We start from the raw sequence: 17,153 nt of genomic DNA, 5'->3' as shown, positions 1-17,153 counted from the left end.
TGTCTGTGAGAAGGCAGTGACCCACGGGCCCTTCCTTGCCTCACTAGTGACCTGGACGAGCAGGGACCCTGATGGAGGAAGCACAGGCCACAGCCCCTACCTGCAGCCCCACCTGCCAGCATTCCCAAGCCCTTAGCCCCTGGGTCCGCCGCCCCCCATGTTCTGTCTCCACAGCAGCCATCCCCCCCTCCCCCAGGTTGGGGCTCCAGGCCCTGTCTCCCCGCCCCCTCCATCCACATCCCTTCCCCCTGCCCCCAAATAAAGGAACCAGAGGTGGACAATGTGAATCTTAAATTATTATTATTTCTTCCTGTCCCTTACACCAGAGGTGGGGGTAAGGGAAGGGGAAGGGAACAGGAGAGGGGGGTCGCCTCCCCCGCTAAGGCACTGAGTGGAGAAGCAGCAAGGAGGGAGGGCGGAGGCCACATTGTCCTCGCTCCCTAGGGATGGGCCCCAGGTTTTCCCCAACCTCGGGCTCCCCTAATCGCCTGAAATGCTAAGATGAGGCCCCCCGAGCAACCCGACCTCCCCCTACCCCAATATATTACATCATTACTTTTTTAAATAGATACAGGGACTGGTCCCACTACCCTCCTCCCTGTGACCCCCCCTTCCCCCACTATTGGGGGGTGGGGGTACCTGGGCAGCTGTGCAAATGGGCATAGGGGTGCATGGGAGGGCGAGCACCGGGCCCCTGAACCTGCCCCTTGTAAGGAGGGGGAGGGGCCGCGAGGTGGGGCGGGGGCGGGGGTCATAGTGCAAGGCAGAACCCAGGCCACAAGGGGGGGTCCAGCACCCAGCGAGGAAGGGGAGGGGGCGGAATCGGGTAGTTAAAAATCTGAAACTAGATCTCGACAGGACCCAGGGAAGAGGCTTATGTACAGAAGAGGGCGGGCTCGACCCTCAGGGGGCCTGGCTGGCAGGGTTCGGGGAAACGGACTCCCCATTCCCGGGGGCCCAGCGAGGTGTGATCTCGGCCTCAGTTCAGGGCCCGGCTCCCCAGCCGGCGGCGGAGGGAGGTGATGAGGCCGAGTGGCCGCTGGGGGCGCCCGCACGCCGCGAGGGGCACGGCCGCCAGGGGGCGCCGGCGGGCCCGCTCTCCGCTCCCCCCAGCCCCGTGCCCGCCCGGCCCACGCCCAGCGCCCGCCAGCCCGGGGGCGGCGTGAGTCAGGGGCGGCAGCGGCCGCACCTGGGCGGGGAGGAGGCGGGGAGCAGGCGAGGGTAGGACACAGCCCGGCCCGCCCTGCCCTCTGGCCCCGGGGAGGGAGCGGCGGGAACAAGACATTCCCTGCCCGGGGACGCGGGAGGGGCGGGAGGACGGAGCCGGGCTGCGGAGCGCACCCCTGGCTGGGCGGGGCCCCTCCCGCTGCCCCCGGGGGCAGGCGCGCCGATCGGCCACCCCGCCCCCTTCTCCTCCTGGACCCCATGACTCAGCGCTGGGAGCCGGGAGCTGGGCGGAGGGGGCTGGGATGGCTCCTTCCTTACAGGCCCAGGCCCCCTCCCCCCAGAGGTCGGTCATCCTAGCGTCTACCTTGCTTTCTCCCCCACCTACCTACCCTCCTTTGCCCCCCCCCCCCCTTGCACTGCCAGGAAAAGGGAACAGAAACCAGGAAGGAGGGGTCTAGGAAGGGAGGGGCCGTCTGTCCTTCACCCCCTGACACAGCCAAAGCCCCAAGGGACGTGGGGGCAGGGCAAGGCTTTGGTCCCAAGCCTCCCACCCCCTAGAAACCCGCATAGCCGAAGAGGGACCCTGGGACCCCCCCACAAATCAGAAATACATTATTGCTTCTACTCCCCAGGCACAGCCGGAGACAGGGACCCCCCTCTTTACAACAGAGCTGTCAATATGTACATCATCCTATCGTACGGGTCACTCCTTGGGAGATCACCCCAATCGGGCGAGCCTTTTCGCCCCAAAAACCTTCTCAAGCTTGGGACTGGAATCGGGGCTCTGGGGAGGAGGGGGGATGCTTTCCGACGCCAGGGAGGTTCAGTGCTCGGACCCCGCTCTCTGTCTGTCCGTCTGTCCTGCAGGCTCCCACTGCTTGGCATGGGCGGCTGCTCCGGCCCGGCCCGGCCCGGCCCCCCTCTCTAAGAGGACTCCATGGCGCCTTCGGCCTGCTGGGGAGTGGCGGGGGCCCCCTCCTCCTCGTCCTCATCGGGGGGCCCCGGGGTGGAGGCGGGGGGCCCGGCGGCGGCCGACTGCTCCCAGAACCGGGACAGCGAGAGGCGGAAGGTGTCCAGGTGGCCGTTGGAGAGGTCGAGGCCGGCGGGGGCGGGCGCGGCGGCCGCGGGCGGCGGGTAGTGGGGCGGCGCGTCGTCCTTGCGGCGCCGCCGGGTGCGCACCTCCAGGCAGTTCTGGCCCTTGAGGTGGCGCTGCAAGTGGTCCTCCTTGGCGAAGGCCTTGTGGCACAGGTGGCACTCGTAGGGCCGGTCCCCCGTGTGCAGGTGCATGTGGTTCTTGAGGTCGTAGCTGTGCAGGAAGCGGGCTGGGCAGTGCGGGCACGAGTAGGGGCGCTCTCCCGTGTGCTTCCGCATGTGGATCTTCAGCTTGTCGTTCCTGGGGGGCGGGGGGAGGAGGGAGGGGCCCGTCAGGACCGGGGCTTGGGCCAGATCCCCAGGCCAGATGCTGCCAGCGATCCCAAAAGCTGGCCAATACCCCTCATCCTTTGCTTCCCCGGTGCTGCCCCCGAACGCCCCTGCTGACTGCGTCTCCGCGTGGCTGGGCCCAGCCGCCTCATCTTTCACGCCCCACACCCACCCCTCTGGACTCCCTTTCGCCTGTCTTCCTACCCTGGTCTCTCTCCTTGTTTCTGGTAACCTCCATCCCCCCACCCCCACCCCCACCCAGGCCCTCCAGGCTCACCCTCCCCGGCCCCCTCCCCACGGTGCTCACCGGGTGAACCGGACGCCGCAGACCTCGCAGGCGAAGGGCTTCTCGCCCGTGTGGGTCCGCATGTGGCGTGGCAGCTTGCCGGCCCCGTGGATGATCTTGTGGCAGACGGGGCACTCCTGGGGCATCTGGGAGCGGCGCTTCCGCACGCCCAGCTTGTCCTGGCCGTCCAGGCCGGGGGCCAGGGCGTCCTGGTGCAGGGAGCTCAGGTAGGCCATCAGGTCCGGGTCGATGGCGTCCTCGTCGGAGCCCACGTCGTCGGGGGACAGCGGGGGCCCGGCGGCCTGAGCCAGCCGGTAGGCCGAGGCGTAGGCCACCAGCTCCTGCTCCTCCTCCTCCTCCTCGCCTTCGAAGGGCTCATAGTTCATGGGCTCCTCCGGGGGGGAGGCTGCCCCCACGGGAGGGCTGAGGCCGTCTCCCAGCCCGCTGCCCGCGCTGCTGCCCACCCTGCCCGCCGCCGCCTCCTCCTCCTCGTAGGCCAGGGGGTGGGTGGGCCCCGCGGGCGCCTCGGGCACGAGGTGGTTCGCCCGGGACCCCTTGGTCTGCAGGAACGCTTTCCGGGGCTTGCGGCTGCGGCGGGCGACGGGCCGGGCGGGCGGCGGCGGCGGCGCCTGCGGGGGGCTGTCCTCGCCGTTGGGCACCCCCGAGGCCGTGGCCGTGGCCGTGGCGAAGGCCTCCAGGTACTGGCGGGCCCGCTCGCAGTCGTCCTGGTCCGGGCCGGGGGCCTCCAGCCCGCTGCCCTGCAGGATCTCCATGCAGGCGGCGATGACGCAGGGGATCTCCAGCAGCTGCGCGGCCTGCAGCACGGCCGGCATGTTGGCGCTGCTGGTGGTCAGCGTGGCCGTGTAGGCGAACTCGAGCAGGGCGCCCAGGGCCTCGGGCCCCACGAAGTCCAGCTCGCACACGCCGCCGGCGCCCGCGGCGCTCCCCGCGGCCGGCCCGCCCCCCGCCCCGCCGCCCGCCCCGGCGCCCCCGCCCTCCGTGAAGAGCTTCTTGAAGTAGTGGCTGCAGGCGGCCAGCACGGCCCGGTGCGTGCGGTACTCAAGGCCCCGCGTCCGGATGGTGAGGTCGCACAGGTGGCCCTGCTGGCGCTGCTGGTTGAGGCAGCTCAGGAGCTCGCTGCTGTGGTCCGGGAACGGGATCCCGATGAGGTCGTCCTCGGGGCTCCCCATCTTCTCCTGCCGGGCAAGGAGGGGGCAGGTTAGGGGCGCTCAGCCCCGCAAGGCGACCCCCGGGGGAGGAGACCCCCCGGAAGGAGACCCCCGGGGAAGGAGACGCCCCCCCAAGGCAACCCCCCGGGAAGGAGACCCCCCGGGGAAGGCGACCCCCCGGAAGGAGACCCCCCCGGAAGGAGACCCCCCGGGGAAGGAGACCCCTCCGGAAGGAGACCCCCCGGGAAGGAGACCCCCCCGGGGAAGGCGAACCCCCGGGGGAGGAGACTCCCGGGAAGGAGACGCCCCCCAAGGCAACCCCCCGGGAAGGAGACCTCCCCGGGAAGGAGACCCCCCGGGGAAGGAGACGCCCCGGAAGGAGACCCCCTGGAAGGAGACCCCCCGGAAGGAGACCCCCCCGGAAGAACCCCCAGAAGGAGAACCCTCGGGGGAGGAGACTCCCCGGGGAAGGAGACCCCCAGAAGGAGACCCCCCGGGGGAAGGAGACCCGACCTCAGCCAAGGCTTATGGGCAGGTACTCCCCGCCAGACGCCCTTGAAAGCACTTCCCACCCCTTTACTCTCCCACAATCCCTGGCGTGCCAACAGCCCATTTCACAGACAAGGAACCTGAGGCCCAGGCAGGGGGGGTGACCGTCCAAGTTAAGCCAGACAAGGTCCAGGCTGAGGCAGAGGGTCGGGGGCCTGTGGTACCCGCGGTTCAGCCTCCGGCCGCTGCCTGGGACCCATCCGCCTCCCCAGCCCTTGGAAATAGCGCTGGCCTGCAGAGAGAGGGAGCCTGGGGCCTGATTCAGGCTCCACGAAGCGCTGGCTGAAGGATACTGGGTGGCTATGGCGCCGGCCTCAGTCCTCTGAAAGGTGGGCTAACAGTCTTCCAACAGCCTTCCGACAGCCTAGAGCAGGGGTCTTCAAACTACGGCCCGCGGGCCACATGCAGCCCGCAGAGGAGTCTGATCCAGCCCGCCAGGTTTTTTGGGTAGTGAGCGCAGCCGAGGTGTTACAGTAGGAATTAGTAGTTCATATAGTCCGGCCCTCCAGCTCTCTGAGGGACCGTGATCTGGCCCCCACTTTAAAAAGTTTGAGGACCCCTGGCCTAGAGGGATTCGAGTCGGACCAAGGTCTGCCACGGGTTATCTCCCCGAAGCAAGAGTGGGGAACCTTATTTTCTGCCAGGGGCCATCCGGATATTTATAACATCCTTCTCAGGCCACACAAAATTATCAACTTAAAAATTAGCCTGCTGGCCGAAACCAGTTTGGCTCAGTGGATAGAACGTAGGTCTGCGGACTGAAAGGTCCCGGGTTCGAGTCCGGCCAAGGGCATGTACATTGGTTGCGGGCACATTCCTGATGGGGAATGTGCAGGAGGCAGCTGGTCGATGTATCTCTCTCATAGATGTTTCTGGCTCTCTAGCCCTCTCCCTTCCTCGCTGTGAAAAATCAATAAAATATATTTCAAAACAAAACAAAACAAAAAAAATTAGCCTGCTGTATTTGGTCAAATACTTAATGAACTCACCCCTCGAGCCTTGGGAGGGCCAGACCCGAGGATTCTCCAGGCCCTTGGCGGCCCGAGGGCCGGAGGTTCCCCACCCTGCCCTGGAGCGTTGGGTGTACAGTAAAACGCTAAGCTTCCCAACTCCCTCCCCCTCCTCCCTGCCCCCTCTGCTCAAAATGCATCTCCCCTCCTATGTCCCCTCTTCTCAAGGCCAGAAGGGAAACAGCTCCCAGCATCCCGTGCTCCCCCGCCCCCCACACACACATCCTTCCCTCCCCCGTGGGGCCAAGGAGCAGCAGTGCTTTGCTGAGGTGTCGCTGGCTCGGGTGCTTCCTGCCCCGCAGATAAGCATCGTCCCCGCCCCTCCCCCACTGCCAATAGGCCAAGTTCCAGTCCCACCCCTCTCCACCTCTGCTACCACCACCACCATCACCGCAACCTCTCCCGCTCCATCCCGGCCCATCTAAAGGGCCCTCTGGGCTTTCCCCCGCCCGCCCGCCCACCCCGCATGCCCACCGAGGAGGGTACGCTGCCAGCAATCCCAAGGCTGGCGCAGGTAGGGGACGGGGTGGTGGAGAGTCTGGCCTGCCTGGAAGTGTGGCGATCTGTCTGCCTCAGATCTTGGCCCTCCTGCTGCTGTCGCCGCCTGCTTGCGGAATGAGCTTGGGCAAGTCATTTCAACCCCAGACTTTAATCTCCTTAGCTGCACCAGGAGGGGGTGGGAGGGGAGGCCCGAGGGGGTGGGAGTGGAAGCCCCTTTAGCCCTGACATGAAGACAAAAGTCGGGGCCTGGGAAGAGCTGGGCTCTGGAACCCTCACTCTGCACAGATTAGCTCCGTGACCTACAACGAGGGATTCCATCACTGCATCTCCTTCCTCCTCTACAACAGGACGCCTAGGATGGAGGTGGCTCTGGCAAAGGAGACCCGGCACTGCGCCTGAGCCTGACACCACACAGCAGGGGCTCTGGGGCTCGGTAAAAGCTCGGCCTTGGGAGGGAGAAGCCAGGCCTCGCCTGAGGGCAGATTCCACTGCCCAGGTGGCCTCCGGCCTCCCTCCGCTAGGGCTAGGAAAACCACTCGTAGGCAGATCTGCCTCCCTCCCTCAGTCATCCCCCCGGGAGTCGAGTTACGACCAGCGACATGACCTTGGACAAGTCACTTCCTTTCCCGAGGAGGCCCGAAGGGCCCTAGAAGGGACTTGACCTAGATGATCCCGAGGACAAGACGGACCCCTGACGTTTCGCTCCTGTGTCTCTCCCGAGGCCGCTGGGCCGGCGTGGATGGGGAAAGGTATCTGGGGGGAGGAGCCGGGGAGGCCAGGGCCACGCATGCGTTTCCTCTTTAAGACATAAGAACCGCATTGTCTGTGCCTGCCTCCTGCCTGGCACCTTCGTGGCAATGCCAACACGGCACAGCAGCTCGGAGTGAGTGGCACCCACGTGTGGGCTTCGCAGCCACACCTCAGTGGCCTTAGGACAGTCCGTCGTTCCCACCGTAAGTCCCCAAGCCACGTCCCTCCCCGGGGCCGCGCCGAGCGGGAGCTCCCGGGGCCTGAGGCCCTCCTGCCCGCACGTCACAAACAGTACCCGCCTCGGCGGCTCCAGGGCTCAGAACAAACAGCCCAGTGGGCAGACGCCGCGGTGGCCACCCTCCTGGGCCCAGGCAGATCCTGTCCTTCCAGAGGGGGATGGGTGTGGCTGCCCTCCTTGTCCATTGGCCGGGAGCTGGACACCCACAGGCACGTGGCTCATCCCATTCCTCTCCCTCCCTCCCCACCCCACCCATTCCCGCTGCTCAGCCCGCCCCCTCTCCCCCACCCCGGGGCCAGTCTCCATGGCAGCGCGGTGTGGTGGGGGCACGGGCCGGCTGACCCTGCTGCCAGGCCAGAAGCTCGGGCTGGTACACTGCACCATGTGCACCGGGCTTGGGCCAAGGTGGGTATTTAACCCCTTAGGCCCAGCGCCCATGCCCATGCCACCAGGTAGCAATGGAGGAGGGAAGAGGCCGAGGGCACAAGGCACACGTGGGAAGGGCAGGTATTCGTAGGGTTCTCTAGCTTCTGGGAAACTCCCCCAGCCCTTACCCAGGGCTCTGGCACCCAAGCCAACCTAGGTGCCACCTGGAACTACGCTGGTGCCAACCAGGCCAAGGGGGCACTCCTAGCCCCATCACCTGGGAGGGGTGGATGGGGCGGAGGCCTCCCCCTTCTCTCTGCCAGGGTGGGGCACTGGTGCCAGGATGCCCACCCCACCTTGGGCACCCTTCCCACCTCTCATCCCAGAGGGCCCAGCCCCCTGACGCCCCATGAGGGCGGCCCATCCCCGCCCAGCCTGGCATGCCCCCTCTTGCTAAGACCTTGTGGGCATGGGCGTGTGGTGGCTGGGGGGGCAGCTGTGCCAGGGAACCAGGCGAGGTCTGTTTGGTCTGTTTGCCTGGTAGGGGGAAGAGCTGGGGGCCCCGCCCCGTCGCTCCCCCCCTCTGCTGCCACCCCCCCAGGCTCCCCTCACTGTCGGGCCTGCTCGACCGGCCAAGCCAGTGGGCAGCTCTCTTGAAACTGGGCCCTGAGTCAAGCCTGCCCCATCGCCGATGGGGGGAAGACTTTGGGGCGAGAGAGGCAGGAGCCCTCTGCCCGACCCCTCCGTGCCCAAGGGCAGCTGCCAGGGCGTGCCCACCGCCGAGAGCCCAAAGGCAGAGGCCCTGAGGAGGCACGAGGCCTGGGAAGGAAGGAGGCCAGGACGCTCTCCAGGGCTGACCTCAGGCAGCGTCCAGAGCCGGGCGCGGGCACCGGGGCCAGCAGCGCCGGCACTGCCAGCAGAGGAGCTGGGCGCCGAGGCCCCGCGGGGCAGCTGAGCGCCGCCGCCCCCCTTCCCCGCACCCTGGGGATTAGGGGAGTGAGGCTTAGTGTGGGGGGCAGCAGGCGGAACCAGGATTAGCAGCGGAGAAAATAGATATGGGCCCGAGACACGGCCACACGGAGGCCCCCCCCCCCCACGGGCTCCGAGGCCCCCACCTCGGGCTCCGCCAGGGCACCCGCCCCGCGGGCCAGGCCTCTCCAGGTGCAGCGGCGGCCGGGGGCGAGGGGGCAGGAGGACGGGGCTGTGACATCTTCCCGCCAGGGGCGATGGGGAGACCCACCCGGCCAGCCCCCTCTCCCCCTCCTTCATTCTCCTCGCCATCCCTCAATTCCCACCCGACTCCAGCCTCGGGTTCTCTTCCTGTTTTTTTTTTTTTTTTTTTTTTGAGCTAAGTTTGCACGAAGCCCAGGGCTCTGGCCTGTGGCTGGACCAGGGGGGTGGGGAACTAGGACAGCCGGTCCGAAGTCCTCAGGGACCCAGGAATCCCGGTTTCCTCCGCGTCTCCCACCCCTGCCCGGGGCCTCTGGGGCCCGGGGCCGGAGCCATCTGGACCGCCTGGCTGGGAAGGCAGGGTGAGGGGTGAGCTGAGTGCCCCGCCGGGTCTGATGGACTTTGGAGGGACGGTGCGCTGCCCGGGGATGCCCGCCCGTCCATGGAGCCCTCCCTTCGCCGCCCCAGCCCCTCCAAAGCGGGCGCATGTCCTCCCCCTCCCCCATAGGCTGCTTCCCCTCCGAACTTCACCACCCCCGGCTCTCACACTTCCTGGGGGCCTAGGCGGGGAAGGGAGACCGCAAGCCACGAAGGGGGAAGGAGGCGAGGGGAGCCGGCTGCTTCCCGGTGCTGTTGGGGTTCGGCTTCTCCTCCCTCAAAATCCCCAATTCCTGGTGCCTCAGCCCCTGAGACGGGGGGGACCTCTGTGCTCCCTCACACACTCTACCCCGGGACACAGGCCCCAGCCCCCCGCTCCCCGGCCTGCACCGGGGGCCTAGGAGGAAGAGAAAAGATGGCGGAGGGAGGGATGAGGGTACCTCCCTCTCCCCCAGCCCTTCCCCTCTTCATCTTGGGGGACCCCAGCCCGTCCGCGAGGCTCCACCCTGGGCCCCTTGTCTTGACTTCCTGCTCTGTCCCCAGGTGCCTTCTCCGACCCTTGTCCCCTCTCCGCCACGCGTTCTTCCTTCAGCCCTTGCCCGGCTCCTGCCTCCACCGCCACCTCCGTGCCCGGAGGCCTCGCCCTCTCCCGCCCGGTTCTCTCTCAGGTCTCTCCCACTTTCTCCGAGTCGCCCTCCTCCACGGGTCTCCGATCCTCTCCCCAGGGCACTCAGCTCAGCAGAGAGAGGGACCGAGGGGTTCCATCAAGGAGCCTGGCCTGCCCCCCAAGGCCTGCGGCCACGGGATGGCCACGTTAGGGCACCCATGCCTCCCTCCCAAACGAAGCGCAGACCAAAACCGGGGGCCGGTTGGGGAGCATGGGTGGGGGGTACAGTGAAAGCGGATGTGGGGGGAAGGAGGACAACCCAGGCTTCTCTGCCCGTCAGAGTTTCCAGCCCCGAAGCTGCTGGACTTTCCCCGGAGGTGCCCACCCTGAGCCAGGCGCCTGCCCGGGCACAGGCCGCAGCCACCAGGGTTCCCAGCAGGGTCCGCCCGAGGCTGCCAGCTCCTCTTGGGGCCCGAGGAGATGGCACAAGGTGCCAGGGTCTGCCCGGTGCCCACCCCCTCCCCCAGCCTGGTGTCTCTGGCTGGGTAACTGAGCCGGCTGGTAATCGCACACCCGCCAAGCCGACAGCAGAAACCTGAGCCCCCCAGCCCCAGAGGACACCCCAGCTCGATCCCCGGAGCCCGGCTCCCTGCCAGCCCGTCCGACCTCCTGTCCTGGCGCGGCGCAGCAACCCCGGCTCCCGCAGGCCCCTTCTCGGGCTCTGCTGTGCCCCTGGGTCCCCCGGACACGGAGGCCTCCCCATGCTCCTGCTCCCCGGAACCTCGGCTCCCTAACCCCCCAGAGACGCGTGGACACCCTCTTCCAAACCTGTTTTCCAGCCCCTCTCTGACCCTTGTCCAATTCTAGGCCTCCACGCCTCCCCAGGGCCTGAGCTCCCCAGCGGGCGTGGGGCCTACTCACCTGAACGCGGAGGGGCCCTGCCGGCAACTCCTCTTGGCCCCTGGGGGGGAGCGGGCTGGGAGGGGTGGGGGAGGGCCCGGCAGGGGGGTAGGTGGGGTGGCTGTTCCCCGCTCCAGCTCCCTCCTTCAAAAGGGCCGCCCACGACCTGGCCCAGCCCCTCCCCCACAGCCTGAACTCTCTGGGTGCTACCCCCTCCCCCCGGCTTGGAGGGAGGGGTTACCAGAGGGCTGGTGGCGTGGGAGAGGGCCTAGAGTCTCTGCCGTGGTGCCCAGAGCCCCAGCTGTACCCACCCCCGCCTGCCCTCCGTCCCGAAAGGGGAAAAAGGTGAGCAGGAGGAAAGGTAGGCGCCAGGACAGTCCAGGAGGACAGAGGTGAAGAGGAGCAGTGGGCGAGGCTGCTGGAGGTGGGACCAGGAGAAGGAAGAAGGGAGGGGAGGGGACAGGAGGTGGCTGTGGCTAGGAGAGGGGGAGGAGGGGAACCTCGGACAGTCAGTGCCAGGGGTGACAGGTGCCCAGGTCCCAGCCCCTAGGGGCATATGGTGTGAAAGGGGGCCGCCAGGAGGCCCTCCAGACCCCGGGAGGGCCCTCTGCCCCCTCGGGAGGTGGCCGAATTCTCCCCACCCTAGACTGGGCTGGGGCCCTTAGGGGCTGGGCAAGGCGGCACCCCGCCCTCCCCATGCCTCACCCCAAACCCACTCACATACCACAGTTCCTTGCTCGGGCGCCAGCCCCTGCCAACCAGGCCAGGGGGCAGCACTGGTGCCAGCCCCCGATGGCCAGGGGGACCACGGGGCGAGAGCTGGCCGGGGGGAGGTGGACAGATGGGGGGAGCTGTGGGCACCGAAAGAGGAAGGAGCTGAGAGGGGGCATCTGCTGGGAAGGGCGCCTAGCCCCACCCCTTGCGCAAGCAAGCTGCTGCCACCCTGGCCGGTTGGGTGGGACCCGCCTGGGCCTGAGGGGCAACTCAGGAGGGCTCCGAGCCCAGACAGGGGTGGGCCACAGAGCCCTGCTGAAACAACTCCAGGGTCTCTTAAATGAGGGGCACCCTCGTGGCCCCCACACGCTAGGCCATCTCAAGTCCTGTGGGGCTGGGGGGACCTCAGAAATGCCCCCCAAAATGTCCCTTCCCCTTTCCCCCCAACAGCTGCTGGCTCAATGCCGCTGGCCTGCTGCCCCTCACCAGCTCCCGTCCCGGTTGGCACCTACCCACCAGGATGCTGGCAGTCGTGCCCTCTCTCCCTCCTACCCCCCTGCTCCCAGCGCCCCATGCCAACTGTGGGCCTGGGGTGGGGGAGGGTCACCCCTGTGCCTTGGTGCCAGCCAGGCGGGCCCAGGCCCCCAGGTCCTACCGATAAGACCCAAGACCCTGTTCTCAAACAACCTCGAGGCGGCGCACGGATCCGGCCTGCAGAGAGCCTGGGGCACAGCCTGGTGAACAGTTATTGGAGGCTCCACTCCCCAAGGTCTCTCCCCGCCGCCAGGCGCCAGCCTCCCGGCATTCCCCCTGCCCAAGCGTTTGCTTGGGCACCAAAGTCAACTGCAATTCCGGAGAGCCTCAATGCCAGAGACCTAGGAGGGAGTCGGGTGGGGCTGCCATCTGCCCTTTGATCCCCATAAAGGAGGGAGCCAGCCTAGAGGGCAGGGGGTAGGGAGGGAGTGCGTGGGGCCCCTCCGTTTCACCCCTGCCAGGGGCAGCAGGGCAGGGTGTGGGCATCTCTTGGGTGGAGTCCTAAGGTGACAATGAGCAACATGTCTCAGCAGGGGAGGTGGATGTCAGTCCTGGGAACATGGTGTCACAGGGGAACAGGATGAGAAGCAGGTAGGGGGAAGGCAGAGGGCACCCGTGTCCCAATTCATCCCACTCCTGGCATTGATTTCCATCCAGACACAGTTCTAGATTTAACCAAATTGAGAGATCAAGGACTACAACTCCCAGTATGCACCACAGTTGTTTTGCATATTACCTTGGGAGTTGTAGTTCCCTTGAGAAGCCCTGTGCTCTTTCTTCTAGTCCCCAGAGTCCTGGCTGATGGGGTGGGGAGGGCAGAGCCGAAGACCTGGTCGGTCAGTCGCTAATCTCCGAGGGCACTGTGTTTCGGAGAGATAAAAGGCTGGGAGGTCCGTGATGCGGGGAGAGAACCCCTGCTCCCAGGCAAAGGGGGAGGAAAGGAGGAAGGAAGGAAGAGAGGATGTCTGTTGAAAGGGGCATATGGGTGGGGAGGAGTGGGGGGGGGGGGGCAGTGGAAACAGGAAGGAAACCAAAGCCAGAGACATGAGGTCGAAAGCAAGGTTTGGTGGAGCCCCACTCCGAGGCCTGGCAGGGACCGGGAAGGCATTTCCCCGTGCGGCTCTGTGGCCTGGGGAGGCGTAAGGGGAATTAGGAATGCCCAGCGATAGCAGGCCGTGTGTTCGCAGCGGCGTCGCTGGCTCAGTTTGCCCGTCACCAGCACTTGGGCATCCTAGTGGATCTGGCACAGGGATTTGGTGGCTGGGATTTGGCTCTGGAATACTAACAGGCCAGGAGAGGGGCCAGGGGACCTAAGGGACAGGCCCGAGGGGCGTCCGGTGGAGCGAGGTACGTGTGGGACAGGCCCAGGTGTGAGGTCAAGGACTCTGCCGGCCAAGGAGGGTGCTGCCCTCCGGCCGGTCCCTCAGGGCCGAGGCCATGGCCGCTGGCCTCCCACCCACCTCGAGAGCGGAGAGCCGGACTCTAGTCGCCCTGTGGTCTCTGCTAAGGGGAGGTTCGCCGGTGCCAGGAAGCCCGTGAGCATTCGCCGTGGGAGCGCGGGGCCCTTCCTTGGCGGGAGTGGAGGTCAGAAGTGGGCAGAGGCTGTGCTGAGACCACTGTGCTTGGCTCCTCACGGCTCCAGGACACACGCTGCCAGGCCCCAGCTAAGACTCGCCAAGACCTGGGCCTGGCCTGGTGGGGGCGGGGGGGGGTCTCTCGTGCCCTTCCGAAGCCCTTGCTGGTGGACTACAGTAGTCCTGACCCCTTCCCCCCAGTCCCCCAGGCCCGCCTTGGCGCCTGGCCGCCTGTGTGTTGGCAGGCCTGGGGGTGGGGGGGCGGCGAGGCAACTTCAAACTGTCCGGGCAAAACGTCAAGTTTACTCACGAGTTTACTCAGCAGAAGGAGGGGGAAGAGGCCAGGGCAGGCACACCCCATGCCAGGGTCCTATCTGTCCCCACCTTCCTCCCGCACCCTCCTCTTCAGCCCGAGGCCAACACGGGCATGGGCTCCAAGGCCTGGTGCCGGAGCAGCCCTGCCTCTCTCGGAAGGTCAGGGAGCCGGGCTCGCCGAGGCAGGAAGCCCTGAAGCAGGCCCAGAGGCTCCCGTCGGAGGGCAGGGCCCTGCCCGGGGCCCGTTCGTGGCCCATCTCGGGGCCTCGGCGCCCGGGAGAACTGGGTCTCTTGGACAGCAAGCAGGAAGCAGTACCGGGCCAGGCCTCCTCCACCTGAGCGGTCCCCGAGGCAGTGCCTTCTGACCCCAGATGCCCAGTCCTTGGCTGTGCCTTGGGCAGCCTGATGCCATCTGGGCAGCCATAGAACCAGGGGCTGCTGCTTTCAGCCTCGGCTTGGAATGGGGGGCTAGCACCCCGTGTGACCTACTTCCCCTTCCGCCGCTCCACCTGCTTTCGTTCTCCGCTCCTCTGCCCAGCCATGGCCGGCCCCTCAGAGGCTCCCGGTCCCCCATGCCCGTGCCCGCCGGGCCCCCCTCCCCCACCCTTCCCCAGGGTGCCAAGTGCAAGCACACAAAGGGCCCGATGGTGCATTGTTAGCCCAGCCCCCGCTGCCCGCCGCGCCCTCCTGGGGCAGGCACCAGGCCAAGGAGGAGCTGAAGGCCCTGGGTGCCAGGGGGCACCACAGGGAAGGGGGAAGAGGTCGGCACCTGTCTCCCCGACACTGGGGCGCACACCAGCCTGGGCCAGTGGTGAGGAGAGTGCCTCATTAGGGCAGGCCTCGCTCCTGACACCTGAGCCCAGTGGGCACTGCCTCCTCTCTTCCCCAGAGCCCCTTTCCGGTGGCATTAACCCCTTCCCGACCCCTGTGCTCAGGCTGGGGGAGGTGTGGTACCCATGGGAGGGGACAGTGTCTGGGGGTGCCCGCCGGCTGCACGGTGCCCACAGCAACCGTGTAACAGAGGCGCGCTGGGGGAGCTGGGTCCCCGGGGCCAAGGACAGCAGGCGTTGGCAGAGATTTCTCCTTGTTTCATCAGCTGCTCCGGAGGGACCCCCCTGCCCTTCCCAGTCAGCGCGAAGGAGGAACGCTACCACCCAGACTCGGTCACCAATATGTCCCTCCCCAGACCAGCACAGCCAATCCCCGTGCCCACTCTCCGCTCCCAACCTGATGCCCACTCCATGCCAGTTCTCCCAGCAGTGCCAGGCAGGTACAGGGGTGACCAAACCAGTTGGTGTGTGTGCAGGAGGGGGGATGGAAAGAGAAGCAGGAGGCAACCCCATAATCCTCCAGGCCTCACCCCCACACACATACATCCTCAGGGAACAGCGAGTTCCTATCCTGGTTTAACCCCTCGCTGCCTGATCCGCGGCCCCCCCCACCCCCCCCCGCCGCCCCTGATGCACGGCCTCCCTCCTCCAGAAATAAGCCGGGGGAAGGGGAAATAGCTGGCTGACTCATTCCCGCTCTCAGCTGCAGCTAAGGGTCTCTCAGGCCTCAGGGTGGGGGTCAATTCAAGAATGCCCTCCACCTGGCCCGGAAGCCAGGACAGCCCGCCGGTCTCCCCTCTCCCCGGCACCCACTTCCGGTGTCCCAAACTAGGTCAGCAGCGCTCGTTTCCTGTGGGTCAGCTCGGCACCGGCTCCTCTGCCCCTCCCCTGCTCCGGACCCAGGCTCCCCCCTCCCGGGGCGCCCCGAGGTCTCACCACGTCTCCGCCGCCCTTTGATACGTGGGGGTAGTGCGGGGCGGGGGGCAGGGACCCGCCCTCTCTCCAAACACCGGCCCGGCCGGGGCGCCCGGGCAGGCACGTGTCCGGGCACAACCCGCTGCCCACGCCGCCCCCCTCCACTCCGGCCCCCCCTGCTCCGGCCGGGACACGTCGCTCGCTGACTTGGGGTGGGGTGGGGTGGGGTGGGGTGGAAGGAGGGAACGCTGGGAATGGGGAGCAGCGCCCCCCGCCCCGGGCAGCCCGCTCCCGGCGGCGCTCCCCGCGGTCCCCACCGCCCAGGGGCGACCCCCACCCCGGGGAGGGCAGGTGCGCCGGCGGCGGGGTGCGAGCCGCAGTCCCTCCCCGTCACCCACCCTCGCCCCGGGGCCTGGGGGGCACTGAGCCGGCTTTGGAAGGCGGCGGCGGCGGGGTGCAGCCGGAGGAAGGGAGCGGGGTGAGGGACGGCGGAGAGGGGGGTCGCTCCCTGCCGCTCGGGGGGTGTCGCTGAGCCCCACTCCCAGGCCGGGAGCGCGGCGCTGGCAGCGCAGGAAACCGAATAGTCCGGCCGGTAACTTTCCCCGGGCCGCCGCTCCCTCCCCGCGCGGCCCCCACCCCGCACGCCGCTGGCCCGGGGCCAGCCCGCAGCGCCGGGGGGCGCGGGGGGCGGGGAGCGTGTCCCAGTTAGAGCCCGTCAGCCTTTCCGCTCCCTCCGCGCCGCCGGCCGGGGTCTGCCCGCCAGCAGCCAGGGGGGCCGGGGGGCCGCGCCGCGCCGCCTCGCCCGCCCTCCCGGCATCCCGGGGCCTCCGGGCTGTCTGATCCCCGAAAGTGCAGAGAAAGTTTCCGGGGATCCTCCGCCCCGGCGGGGAGCGGCCGCCCGCCGGTCCCCCTCTATCTCCCTTTCCTCCCAGTTAAAACCAGTCCCAAAGAGCCGAGGTGTCGGGGAGGCGCGGGGAAGGGGAGTGGTGGCAATCCAGCCTGCATGCGTGTGCGTGGGGGGGTCCCACTCCCAGGACGGACGAAGGACACTGCAGCAGTTTGGGATCCGGGGGCCCCGGGCCGCGAGAAGAAGTGGGGGACACTCACCTCTCCGCCGCGGGGGCCGCCGGCTGGAGCCGCGGAGGCGCAGTGCGCGGGGAGGAGCGCGTCCCCCGCCAGGCCCGGGGGCGCGGGGCCCTGCGCCGGTCCTGGTCAGAAGGCCGCGGTCAGCCGCTCGCCGCTCTCTGCTGGGGGGCTCCTCCTCCGCAGCCCGCGGCCTCCTCCTGCCGCCCGCCCCCCCTCGGCCGCGGGAGCCGCACATTCACCTGGCTCCCACCCGCCCCCCCTCCGGGCCCGCCTCACCTGTCCTGCTGTCTCACCTGTCCTCCAGCCTGCTTTCCCCCCATCCCTCCCCTCCCTCCCCCCGCCCCCTGCCACCCCCCAAACTCCCCCCCCAACCCTTAGCAACACCCTCTGTCACTTCCTGGTTTTTCACCCGCCCCCCGGGCCCCCCTCCCTCCACCCAATAAGGACATAAACTTCAACCCCTCGGTCCAGCCAGTCCCTGCAGGGCGCCGATGGGTCCCTCCCTCCCTCCTCCGCTGCCTTCCCCCGAGCTCTCCCTCTGCTCCCCGAGCCTTTCCCGCCCCCCCTCTTTTCCCACCCGCTTCCCTCTCTCGCTCTCTCCCCCTTCACCTGCCGCGGTCCCTTTCCCTCTCTCTTTCTCCCTTTCTCCCTCCCTCGCTCCCCTCCAGCCCC

General features: G+C 67.9%; 1 protein-coding gene across 6 annotated transcripts; it reads right to left on the bottom strand.

Annotated features, from left to right (window-relative positions):
- Positions 1-276: 276 nt before the first annotated feature.
- Positions 277-16,800, bottom strand: ZBTB7B (zinc finger and BTB domain containing 7B). Of its 6 annotated transcripts, XR_014793411.1 has the most exons (5): positions 16,758-16,794; positions 16,503-16,603; positions 2,897-4,071; positions 958-2,560; positions 277-912 (listed from the first exon to the last, which is right to left on the bottom strand). XR_014793411.1 is itself a non-coding variant. In XM_084866793.1 (3 exons), exons 2-3 carry the CDS (start codon positions 4,063-4,065, stop codon positions 2,092-2,094), a joined length of 1,638 nt encoding a protein of 545 aa, XP_084722919.1. In that variant the 5' UTR covers positions 4,066-4,071; positions 16,503-16,603; the 3' UTR covers positions 942-2,091. The 6 variants fall into 6 exon arrangements, 1 of the variants encoding a protein (XP_084722919.1); XR_014793409.1 differs by lacking the exon at positions 16,503-16,603 and having other exon boundaries at positions 16,758-16,800; XR_014793410.1 differs by lacking the exon at positions 16,503-16,603 and having other exon boundaries at positions 16,775-16,798.
- Between the last annotated feature and the right edge of the window lie 353 nt (positions 16,801-17,153).

This window comes from Pipistrellus hanaki, assembly GCF_964339955.1.
Source record: "Pipistrellus hanaki genome assembly, chromosome: 18".
NCBI classification, from domain to species: domain Eukaryota; kingdom Metazoa; phylum Chordata; class Mammalia; order Chiroptera; family Vespertilionidae; genus Pipistrellus; species Pipistrellus hanaki.
The sequence above is the reverse complement of the archived record's forward strand: the minus strand, read 5'-3'. Positions and strand labels throughout refer to the sequence as shown.